The sequence below is a fragment of the Solanum dulcamara genome, chromosome 4 (genome assembly GCF_947179165.1).
Source record: "Solanum dulcamara chromosome 4, daSolDulc1.2, whole genome shotgun sequence".
NCBI classification, from domain to species: domain Eukaryota; kingdom Viridiplantae; phylum Streptophyta; class Magnoliopsida; order Solanales; family Solanaceae; genus Solanum; species Solanum dulcamara.
The window spans coordinates 23,160,602-23,172,798 of record NC_077240.1 but is presented as its reverse complement, the minus strand read 5'-3'; the positions used below and the strand labels follow the sequence as shown (position 1 = coordinate 23,172,798).

General features: G+C 32.7%; 2 protein-coding genes and 1 non-coding gene across 3 annotated transcripts; 2 read left to right on the top strand and 1 right to left on the bottom strand.

Annotated features, from left to right (window-relative positions):
• The first annotated feature begins 2,684 nt into the window (after positions 1–2,684).
• LOC129884862 (RNA polymerase sigma factor sigD, chloroplastic) lies at positions 2,685–5,259 on the top strand. Its single transcript, XM_055959137.1, has 5 exons — positions 2,685–3,151; positions 3,602–3,832; positions 3,931–4,071; positions 4,446–4,646; positions 4,884–5,259. The coding sequence occupies exons 1-5, from the start codon at positions 2,735–2,737 to the stop codon at positions 5,163–5,165; spliced, it is 1,272 nt and encodes a 423-aa protein (XP_055815112.1). The 5' UTR covers positions 2,685–2,734; the 3' UTR covers positions 5,166–5,259.
• A 294-nt stretch (positions 5,260–5,553) lies between these two features.
• Positions 5,554–5,625, top strand: TRNAG-UCC (transfer RNA glycine (anticodon UCC)). Its single transcript has one exon. It is a non-coding gene; the product is annotated as a tRNA-Gly (tRNA).
• A 944-nt stretch (positions 5,626–6,569) lies between these two features.
• On the bottom strand, positions 6,570–11,339 carry LOC129886996 (uncharacterized). The gene is made up of 5 exons (XM_055961923.1): positions 10,986–11,339; positions 10,001–10,078; positions 9,048–9,147; positions 7,714–7,856; positions 6,570–6,886 (listed from the first exon to the last, which is right to left on the bottom strand). The coding sequence occupies exons 1-5, from the start codon at positions 11,271–11,273 to the stop codon at positions 6,677–6,679; spliced, it is 819 nt and encodes a 272-aa protein (XP_055817898.1). The 5' UTR covers positions 11,274–11,339; the 3' UTR covers positions 6,570–6,676.
• Positions 11,340–12,197: the final 858 nt, after the last annotated feature.

The window sequence follows — 12,197 nt, the reverse complement described above, 5'->3', positions numbered from 1 at the left end:
TATGGGTTATCGACGTTCGGGGCCGGGGGGGGGGGGGCGTAACTATTAAATTGTTAAGTTGAGGGGTTGGGGGGAGGTAATTAGGCCAACATCAAATTTTGATGTATACTGAATAAAACTCGCCAAGTTCAGGAGTTTTTTCATTCTTGCAATCATTATTTGCTTATAAAAATATCATCCACAAATAAAATGGAAAAGATGTAGAATGATTTTTGAGAGGCACATGCGTCTTTAACCATATTGGTGCATACCTTAAAAATCTTTGCATTGCATACCATAATTTGCTATGTATTAGTAATATATATCATAATATCAAATATTAGTTATACGTGGATTGAAAAAGTGAACTAAACTGTTAAGATATACTATTAACAATGCAATTTAGCTATAATATTATGTTTTATTCTTTCTGGAACAATTGTTTATTTATTTATTCAATCTAATAAAGTCTGGTTTAAAATAGATAATTTATTCACATGTGCGTCCTTTACTTTTATAGTAGACGATTTAGTGTATGAATTTTGTTAACACATACACAAAAGATTAAATTGTCGATTCTTATAAGGTATAAGGTTATATTTACGATCAAGAATGAAACTGGACAAACATCTTGATTTAAAGATTCCTATCTCCTTAAATCAACACCCACCATTTCACCATCTTTTTCTTCAAAAATCATTCTCCAAAATTAAACCCTTGAAAAACAAGTGATACATAATCTCATAACCATTGACATAGTAGAGCGAATGAATACACCTGACATTGGAGTGAATGAATACAAGTGATACAAGGTAGTAACACTTGATATAATAGAGCAAATGAATACAGGTGATACAAGCTGGTAACAATTGATACAGTAGAGTAAATGAATACAAGTGATTTTCGAAATTGTATCTAGATTGTAGATGTGTTGTGTCTGAAATGTTTCTGGGTTTTATCTCTCGCAGTTATAGTTAGGTTGTATTCAAAGTGTTTCTGATTTGTATAATCTAGGATCGAGATTTTATGATGACGATTTGAATGATTTTCTGATGATGATACAAGTGTACCTTATATAAGTGATACAATGATACAAAGTGAATTGAACAAACATATCATTGAGAGTGATGAACAAATATAGCAAAGTTGAGTGAACATATACAGCAATAGCAAAATTAAGTGAACATATGTAATGAATTTGAGCGACAAATACATCAAATTTGAACAAACAAATACAACAAATTTAAGCGACATATATAGCTCCAAAATAGTAGCTATTAATCATAACCATAGGCAAACTATAGCTACTAATAAATGTTGTTTTCGGAGCCTGTTTGGATGGACTTATTTTAAACAGTTTATAAATTGAAAACTACTTATAAGATTTTAAAAAAATAAATAGGTACAATCCAACTTATTTTTTTTTTAGTTTCAACTTATAAGCTGTTTAAAATAGTTCATCAAAACAAACTCAATTATTTATTGAAGCTTATTTTAAGCACAAAATGACTTTAAGTTGGTCAATCAAACATTTTAAAAAACTAAAAACAACTTATAAGTCAATCCAAACGGGCTCTTAGTTGTTTCTTTTTTTTCCCGCTTTAATTTTTTTTCTTTAGATATTATATTGTACTTTAGTTGTTCCGAAGAACCGAATTAAAAAAATAAAATTACATATTAAGTCTATCTCTCTTATTTTGATTTTTTTTATAATCAATCTTTAAATTTATTTAAAATAAATATAAATTAATTATAATTTAACAAATTTGTTCCTCTTTATAGTAATTTCTTTATATAATTAAAAGATAATTTATTTAATAGATACTTTAAAGATAACCTTAAAACCAACCTATTAAAAAGATAACCGAAAGTAAAGTTAAAAAATTAAACCGTAAATAAAAAGATATTGCCTTGTGATAGTAAAGAAGACGTTGAACTGTTAAACTTTAACCAAAAAAAGAAGTAATACATCACATAAATGCTATAGTCCAGACTCACACCCAAGTTATTGAGCACAAGAGTGAAGCTGAGGAGATCCCAAGTTTCAATCGATGTATAATACTCGCTCGGTTTCTATTTGCTTCTCAAATATTTTTTAATTTTTTTTTTTTCACTGGACAATTTTTTTCTTCTTATTATACTCTCAATTTATTAACATGGAGTTATTGTCTTTAAAAAATGTAGTGAATAAATATGTTTAAAATTCTATCAATTAATAGGGGTAAAATGATAAATTCCATATACCAATTATTATTTTCTTAATAAATGTGACAAGTCAAAATTTGACAAGTAAAAAGAAACGGAGAAAGTAGTTTCGAAGAAAATGTATAGTAGAACAATATTTAATTGATTAAATTAATTAAAGTTTATATTATATAAGATTGTCCGCATATAAAATTAAATTATCATTTAAAATAGTCAAAGTAATTTGATAATTTCCAATAATTTTTTTGGCTCAAATCTAAGGCATTTATATGAAACCTTAAACCCTCTTGTTGGGTAGGGATTGTTATCAGGAAGGATACCTTTGAACTACTTTGCTTGTGAAGGGCATTTTGGAGCTATTTGACTAATAACGAAGGAAAAAATAATATGGAGTCGATTAAATCAGGGATATAGAAAGAGCAGAACAGAAAACATATATTTTTTTAAAAAAAGGTCCAAAAGTGAAAAAAAGAAGACTTGAAAATATCTACTAGCCTCAAAATATATCTACGGAAAAAAAAACATTTTTCTCTTTTAAGTTGAGATTTGTATGGCCATGGCTGCATGGTCATGTTCAAACCATTCTCCAGCTTCACTCTTTCCATATCCTTCAAAATTATCCACTAAACCCTTCTTCCATTATGCAATTCTCTATTGCCCCCAAAATTGCTCATTTTTGGACCCAATTCATGCATTGACAACCGAAGCAGCTAATGAAGCTTTTACAATTGAAGGAAGTTCTTTGATTTTCGATACCAAAATCGAGGAGAAGATCAATAAAGTTGAGATCTTTAAGGAGAAGATTGGGTTAGCATTGAGAAGAAAGAAAAGAAGGAAAAGAAGAAGGTGTTGTTATTCAGAATGTTTGGACATGGAAAAAGGGGATAAAATTTTCAATTCTAAACCCTTAAAAACAGGTTTCTATTTGACCCATAAGGAAGACTCAGAGTATTCTTGGTACCTTAAGGTACAACTTCAGGATACATCAATTGAGTCCCATTAATTAGTTACATTGTATACGTGGTTAAAAATATTTTTACTTTGAAAATTTTGGAGGTGTTTAGACTTAATTAACTTATAAGTGACGTGATTGTGTAAATATTATTTACTTTCATTGTAAGTGCATAGAACTTAAAAACTCTCATTTATGAAGAAAAATATATTTTCTTTGCATTGTTTTAAGAGAACATAGTGATGATAGTTGAAATGGAAATTCATTCAATTTAAATAAAATGAGTAGGCATTTTAATTTGTAACTTTTTTGAATAAATTGATTGTTTAACTAAAGCTGGTGGAAAAGAACTTGATCAAAAGATCCCTTAGCTTGAACAGGTTTATACATGGTTTTATGGTGTTATTATTTTCTTGCTTGTTTATTTTTGTTGTCTTTACTTTATTTCTTTTACTCTTGTACTAGGAAGAAGCAAGAATTGAGATATTGAGAAAGATGGTTGAAGAAACAAGTGAGATTGGTCTAAGTCCAAATCAATTGGCTAAGGCTGCCGGAATGAGCACAAGAAGACTAGATAAGCTCTTGATTAATGCTAAAGAATCACAAAAGAAGATAATTCAATGCTATAAAGGGCTTGTTGTATCTGTTGCAGCTTCATATCAAGGCAAAGGATTAAGCTTACAAGATCTAATACAGGTTCCCACTTTCTTCTCTTGTAATTTAGTTTCATTGCCATCGCTATTCTGTTTCCCTTTGGATCGTAATCGCCCCCTTCTTCAATGCTCTAATTACAGGAAGGAAGCTTAGGCCTACTTCATGGTGCTAAAAAGTTCAATCCTAAGAAGGGGTATAAGCTTTCTACTTATGCTTATTGGTGGATTAGGCAAGCTATTTCAAGAGCCGTAGCAAACAAGTCTAGAGTTATTAGATTACCGGTAAGCTAATGCATTATAAGGACTTCATTACTGTTAATATTCACCATTGTGCAAGTTTTGCTTGTGATATACTGATGACTGTCAAATTTTGTGATGGTTCTAGTACAATGGCCATGAAATTTTGCTGTAGTCTAGAGCTGAGCATCAAAGCTCAGGGACTTTTTCTACATAGACCTTTTCAGCATAGTCATGAAATGAAATGCTGATAATTCAGCAATATTAGCCCACGAAAATCATAATGATAGCTAAATTAGTTTACTGACAATAAGTCCATTAGGCCAACTTCCTCATGAACTTTTCTGGTTAAGTAGATACATGAATAGCTAGTTATGCTTGTAATTAGTGAAATGCATTGGTTAGTCTATTAAATGCAGGGGAGCATATCTGAGCTTGTCCCAAAGATTTGCAATGCGAATACTGAGTTAAGCAGAAAGCTTCGGCAAATGCCTTCATATGATGAAATTGCAGAAGCACTTGGTATGGATGTTTCAACTGTTAGACTAGTTATCGAGAGGAACCGAGCACCAATTTCCATTGATCAATTAGTAACTAGCCAAGGCTATATGTCATTGCAGGTTTGTCCCCATTCTTTGTTGTTTCAACAATTACTTTCTTATATTAGCGTCGCTAATGAGCATTTGTTGATTATAATCTGCTGGAAATTGAATTAGTCTTGCCTACAAAGAATAACCTGATAGAGCTTCTTATTAAGCTAATGCTGATCAAGCTTGACTTAAAATTACACACGAAAAGGCGCTTGATTAATGATAAGTAAAAGCTTATCCCTTTCTGTCAAATTTTGATTGTTGCAGGATATCATATCAAGGCCAGAAGACACAACACCAGAAGAAAATGTGAAAAGACAAATGATGAAGCAAGACCTGGAGAAGATTCTCCGCAATGTGTTATGTGATAGAGAAGCAAAGATTCTGAAATTGCACTTTGGACTCAATGGAGATACCCCTCAATCTTTTGAGGAGATTGGGAGAGTGCTTAAGCTTTCAAGAGAAAGGATTAGACAGATTAATTGCACTGCCTTGTCAAAATTAAGAGAAAGTAGTATGTTAGACAGATTCAAAATGTACATAACATGAAAATATTCCGTAAAAGACAGGATACTTTGTACATTGTTCATAAGCAAAATTGAATTGATACAATAATATATAAGATCAACAATCAGTTAATCAATCATGTGAGAACCTGTTCCTTTTTGGAGCTAATTAAATAAAAGAAAAACAGAAGGAGTATTACTTTCTACTCCGGTAAAACTATGAAAAATATACTTAGCTGAATGGAATTTTTTTTTGTTATAATGAAAGTCTAGTACAATGACTCCTAGTTGTGAACTTAACACCTAACCTACATGGATATATACATCATTCTATCATATAATATTTCTGAACTATTAAGGCAATGATTGAATGGAGTCTGCGGGCTTGAAATGTATATTCTTAATAAGAGAACACGAATGAACAACAAGAAGCGTCTGTAGTCCAACGGTTAGGATAATTGCCTTCCAAGCAATAGACCCGGGTTCGACTCCCGGCAGACGCATCTGTTTTTTTCATTTTAAAAATGGCCCTATCAATGAGATCATTGTCAATACTTGTCATTTTTTGTTATGATATGATAGGTTTTGTTTGTCAATTTTTGGCTTGTTATGATATGATAAGGTTTGTCATCTTCTCATTTTTGTGGAATGTAGTTGCGTACAAATTTGTAATTGTGAATTTTATGGTCACATGAAGAAATGGATGTCTAATTGAAAATCCACAAAAAATATTCTTACAAATTATATGCATATTTGCGATTTTCCCTATCTTGGAGGGTGAATATTGTATTAAAATTTCAATGGTATATTCTTCGATTGTCATACACAACTTACAACTTTCGGCGTAAAAGCAAGTCCAAGTTTCTGTAAGAGATAAGTGTCAAAAACACACCTAAGCTATGTTATTTTTTTTTTGAGTTTTCATACCTAAACTATTGAAAATGTGAGTTTCATACCTAAACTACTTTCTCAAACTAATAAGTAATAGTTTAGATATGAAACTCACCCCTAATAGTTTAGGTATGAAACTCAAAAAAGGAGAATAATTTAGATGTCTTTTTTTACCTTTTATCTCTTTCTATAAACATCTTGGATATTTCATGTTAAGTGCGTTAGCAGCCTTGTCTATTGCCAACCACTGGAAATGTACAATCACCATGTAGATTTCCCTTCTTATTCTTCGCCAGCTGATTTTCATGAAAGGGTGCCTGTATCTAAATTAATAAGAATACCTCGTTGCCATTTTGTCTCTCTATAATAGTGTCTTGTACAGACAGGTCGGCTCAACAAGATTGGACCTAATTTACAGACTTGCTTTCTTGTTGGATGTAGGGAGCTGATTATATATTCATTCTTTAGCCTTGGTGAATGGTAGATACTGGGTGGACGGAACATTCACATTTAGTAAACAATATTGAGCTACATAAGAGAGAGAGAGAGAGAGCTATTAACACTGAATCACACAATTTTCAGATAGAAAAAAAAATGGTGCTAGCTTCAAAAGTTTAATTACTTGGCTACATACATATTTATCACTATGGTACATGTCAACAGTTATTCTGACTTATGCAGATTATGAAGAATATACAAGGAAGCAGAAGACAAGAAAATACACACCGAGTAGCTCAATAGATCAGTACCAGTCGCTATAGTCACCATCTTGCTCCTCTCGAACATCTTGACAAGAAGGATCATGACAATGACATGTCCCACTTTGGTTTTTAGTTCATCAAGCGAACTGATCTTCATCCATTTTGGCCTCTCCTACATGGCATCATCAACTAATTCAAAAAAGAGAACTAGATAGATAACACTACACCTACCATCGCACATGTTCTGTGGTTGAAGTATGCAAGATGTATTCATCTTCATAAGCTTACATGTCACAACACCAATTTCTAGTATTGGCAAACTAGATTAGACTGTCGAATCTTTAACGCTCACATAGAGCATCATAACAGTAACAAGTATCAAAGAAAGAATGTAACTAGCTCCTTGAAACTTATGCTTCTTATGATTACAACAACTTTCAGCAGTTAGATTAAATCCTTAGTACCAGTTATTATAGCTCTGTGAATACCATAAACTTCAGCAGACTGCTAGCAGGGCTAGAGGATTCAATGAACCTTTAGAGTTTCGTTTGGCTATACCATAAGAGCCTATAAAAGTTCGAAAATGATCGGAGAGGTTCATTAGCATCTATCCAATCAGTACTCCAGGATACACTGATATCTAAAGACAAGTATAGAAAAATATTTTGTTGTAGAATCAAGGCTTCTCTGTTAATTAGAGTAAAGAATCATGTTTCTCAATACATTATGGTTAAAAAGTGAACCACATTAGATCCTGTGACATGAATGTGATTCCAGCTTAAAAAATTCTCTTCCAAATGAAGTAGTTTTCATTTTGAAAGAAAATCATCATTTCTGCAATCTCCAAACTCCTTTCTCCAATAAACAAACAAGAAAGACTAAGCTGAGGTTTATGAAAAAGGAAACAATATAAAGTGGAAGTATAAGAACCGTTAAAATTGGTAAACGGAATCGAGAAAGAAATAGAGTACATAAATCAAGAATATCCAGTGTGACTACCTTCAGAGCAAACATCCCAAACAAGGAAGACTGCTTGAGGGCACGGTCGGCAGTTGGATGCACATCAGGAGAGATATTAGTTATGAACAATCCATACAATCCCATCCCAAATATTAACATCACGGTCCCAGCAAGATAAACATCTGCATTACAAGGATAATAAACTCAGGAACAGAAAAAGAAGATATTACATGTTTAGATGTAAACGATGAGGAACTATATCACCCAGTAAATTGACATTTTAGTTGGAAATTCTGCAACTTCTATACAAGCTACAACTGAATATTCTTTCACAACAACCACAACCTCTATACAACTAGTTCATGACTTCCAGAGCAGTATTGAAAGCAAGGTAAAAATACTTCATCGATAATTTACAAGATAACCAAAGAAAGTTACAATAAAATAAAGTTAAGTGCAACTGTACACAGGTTGTTTACTGAAGTACCATAGATGATTCACTTTAGGAAGATTAGAAAAGGATTTTTTTATCCATCTACAGAGTGATCTTTTAGATGAATATCAGATTCTGGTGTAAATATCAGTATAAAGTGTTAAGCTTTCTTCTCGGCTGATAAATTTTGCGTATAATCTTCCATTAGAAAGTGGTAGTTAGGTAGAAGACTCGGAGAAGGGGTGGCAAAATCAAACCCAACCCGCCCAACCCAACCCAACCCGTTTAAGTTTGGGTTGGTTATTGACCCGCCCATTCATTAGTTCAACCCATTTCAACCCATAAAAAATTGGGTTGATACGTAACCCGAATTGGCTCATGAGAAATCTTGTTAAAATATTTTTAAAAAACTTTTTTTTCAATTTGATATGTTATATACAACCATAATAAAGAAAAAAATAATTTTATTAGGTACTAAAATAGTTTAAAAGAACAAATAAAATAATTAAGCTTAGTAAAAATTGGGTTGGGTTGGGTCTTGACCCGTTATATTACCCATTACCTCATCCATTTTGACCCACCCCGTTTTGACCCAAACTAATTTGGGTTGGGTTGGGTCTTGACCCAATTGTCATCTTAACCCATTATGACCCGTTCAAACTTGACCCAACTCGCCCAATTGCCACCCCTAGCTCGGAGTAATATAGATAATTTAGCAGCAAATGACTCTAACGTTCGGGAAAATTTAGAATGGGATAGCATTAGCACATATTCTGTGGTGCACAAACATTTCAAAGTGGTCATCAAAAGATGGATGATTGAAGCTACATTTAAGTGCAACCGTCAGATGTCTCCCCTACACTGAGATGCTCGTCTATTTTGAATTTCTGATGAAAAGCATGATGATCTTAAAGAAAATCAAGATTATTCAAAAACTCACCTATAGCTTCAACCAATCGTAGAACCATCTGTCCTGTGTGAATTCCTTTGACACAGCTCGTCCAATAAACCTTGTAAGCGTCAACAATGTAAACACAACCCTACCAATGGGAATTTAACTGTATAAACAACTGATAGAACCGGTAAAAGTGGAATTATTTCCTGTCCTGATGATGACATGTAGTAGAAGGGAGAGTAAGAAGCACATTAGTTGAGGACCACTGTATGAAGCAAAATCAATGTTTTACGCCTTAAAACACTAGAGAGAGCGAGGCTTTTAGAAGCAATAGTGTACCTAAATAAACAATCGACCGAGGATAAATGTAATGCACTTAATAAGCTATAGACTGATAATCAACTGATATTTTAGAAGTTAAGATAGAGTTTCCAAACAGATTGAGGACAAACGGTAAATTGCATCTGCAATTACATCATTTAATCATTGGTGCTTTTAGCTAGTGATAGTCTGATAAATTGTGATATCTTGAGATGCAGGAGAACGAGCTCCAAGAAGACTTCGGTAATGGATTAGGAATAACTGGCTCCCAAGATACTGTGTTTTCTCTCAATGCATGATGTATGATAACAGAATTATGATGGACTAATGTTAGTCTGGTTTTCAACAAGCCATCTTCATATACTGAATCAAAAAATAACTCCTGAAGTTGTTTGAAGAAAGAAGTCTAATATACCCAATCACCCTAAAGCATCTATAAATCATATAGAAATTATCCACATCTTGCCGGTCTATGGATTATGTGTGGTCTATAAAACAACAAGTGCACTAATGTATCCAAGTTTGTGCCTCAATTACATCCTTAACAGAAGTCCAGCATCCTAAATTTCACCACGAAACACAAAGATATAAAAAATTAACCACATATAATAGATGATACTCAGATATTTTCATACTTCAAATTTTAAAAATAAGGGACGCTTGAAAAAAGGAATTACATTGAGGAAGCAGAGCAAAGAACCAGCCAACGAACCTCCAACAGCAAGGAGTGCCAGAAAACGAAAGTCAAATATAGCCTGCCCAAAATAAGCAGTGAGCAACAGATATGTGAAACATACATCAATTTTCTAGTGATATTGAACAGATATTGAAATTAGAACTCAAGTGTCAATTCTTGATACCATCTTGTAGTGATTCTATATTTTGAGAATATGGACTTGAAACCTCACTTTTCACGAAACCATTGTTAGAGCTGTTGCCACTGCACTAAATAACTTTTGTTTTGCTTTATTACTTCCATATGGGCATATCATATTCTTAATTTTCTGATTCTAATTATAGTACAGTCGCATAAAACAAGCTCAGTGTCCAATTGTTTAGCCGGATACAACTCTTTAATCTTGTTTTAAGCTATTATGTTATGATCTTCAAATACGCTATACCAATAGCTTTTAGAAAGATTATCAGAGAGTTGGAAGAGCCCTTGAGAATTACATCAAGGGTAGAATAGAATAATGGACGATTAAACCAGAGGTGGAGCTACCATTTGAAGTTTATAGATTTGGGAATTTAGCCCCTTTTAAGTTAATGGATTCAAAATCAATAATTTATACTAGTATATATTATATAGTATATTTCTTACCACAAAGAGTTTGAACCAAAGTTACTAATTGGGTGGAATCCACACCTTACTAGCTTTGCCATAAACTAAACAAACAAATAGTAGTAAAAATAAGTAGCAAGAAAGGCACCCAAGGGTGGGTCTAGTGGTTGAGAGCCATGAGCTCTAGGTTTAAATACCAGAGGAAACAAAAAATACTAGGTGGCATCTCTCCTCCTGGGATTGGAAGATAGAGTTACTGGAGGTGGAAGATATCCCATGGAATTAGTTGAGTTGAGCGAAAGCTATCCTAGACACCATAGTGATGGAAAAAAAAGTAGCAAGAAAGAAGAAGAAGAAGAAGAACAAAATCAAGTTTGTACCCTTTCAATGGCAGACTCAGTGTGCTGAAAAAATCTAACAAGTGGGTTTCCATTGGGATTTGCCATGAATCCATTTTGATGGGTTTTAGAGGACTCAACAAAGGGCACTTTTGGTGAGGCTAATATACTTCCAATTTCTGTGGACGATGATGATGATTCGTGAGAAGGCATAGCTGATGATGATGTTGATGCAAGTATAATAGGCAATCGTCTGTAATTTCTTCGAATTTGAAGGTTGGAGATGGAAAAAGGTACACGGGTCAATGAAACTGAAGTTAGTGCAGCCATTGAAGATGATCCCAGAGTGAAAATTGAGATATTTTTGTGAAGAAGAGTTCAGAGTTGGAAGTATTAAGAGGATACGCCACTTGGTTTGTAATCCCCTGTGGGACCAGCGTTTCTCCATCAGGCTTTGGCGGGTATAGTATCTGTAAATATATATATATATATATATATATATATATATATATATATATATATAGCTCTGACTAATTTAGGTTCGCGATCAAAAGTTTATTTCTAAAGAATTTGAACTAAGATTTTTATTAAGGTGAATTATCATTTTTTTTGTAATCTTCCTGTTTGTTTAATTTATTTATTTATTTGGATTTTTATTACTACAGCATGGGCAAAGGTCTAAACTTGTGAAATGGGTCATAGTTGCATCTAAACTTATGTGAAACATTAAGGTACGGCAACTTTGAATGATTTCACATAGTTTGTAAATAAATTTAATTTATTTCATATAATTTAAAGGGTAAATTTGAATATTTTCTCCAACTCCTAAACCTTTAAACTGTAATTTGAACTATTTTAAACTTTTGAAATGCAATCTTTTATGATAGATTAGTATTTCAGCCTTTGCAATTACTAGACTGATCATAAGTGTTTGGAATTTTAGTATTTGAACATGAAATGAATATTGGTTTGAAAATATAGATTTTAAATGAAGTGCTCGTTTTCAACTTTTACGATTTAAAATAAATAAATTGAAGTTCACCTTGATTGAGAATTATGATGTTAAGTTCAAATTCGACAAAAGCAAAAACACTAGATAATTTTTTACTCGATATACCTTAACGGAAAAGTAATAAACTAACTCGGATATCATAAATTCGTAATTATAAGAGGGGGAAAAAACATAATTTCATGTGGAGATTTTTTGGAGTAACCACAACCAAACATACTTAACAATCATTGAGCACCTACGTA

Bases quoted from the DNA above. Each gene is read 5' to 3' on its own strand.
- LOC129884862 (XM_055959137.1), top strand. From the start codon at position 2,735: ATGGCCATGGCTGCATGGTCATGTTCAAACCATTCTCCAGCTTCACTC. The intron at 3,833-3,930 runs GTTCCCACTTTC...CTCTAATTACAG, and splicing joins GCTTACAAGATCTAATACAG to GAAGGAAGCTTAGGCCTACT. The intron at 4,072-4,445 runs GTAAGCTAATGC...TATTAAATGCAG, and splicing joins CTAGAGTTATTAGATTACCG to GGGAGCATATCTGAGCTTGT.
- LOC129886996 (XM_055961923.1), bottom strand. From the start codon at position 11,273: ATGGCTGCACTAACTTCAGTTTCATTGACCCGTGTACCTTTTTCCATC. The intron at 9,148-10,000 runs GTAATTCCTTTT...TCCCATTGGTAG, and splicing joins CTTTGCTCTGCTTCCTCAAT to GGTTGTGTTTACATTGTTGA. The intron at 6,887-7,713 runs GTAGTCACACTG...GATGCCATGTAG, and splicing joins TTGGGATGTTTGCTCTGAAG to GAGAGGCCAAAATGGATGAA.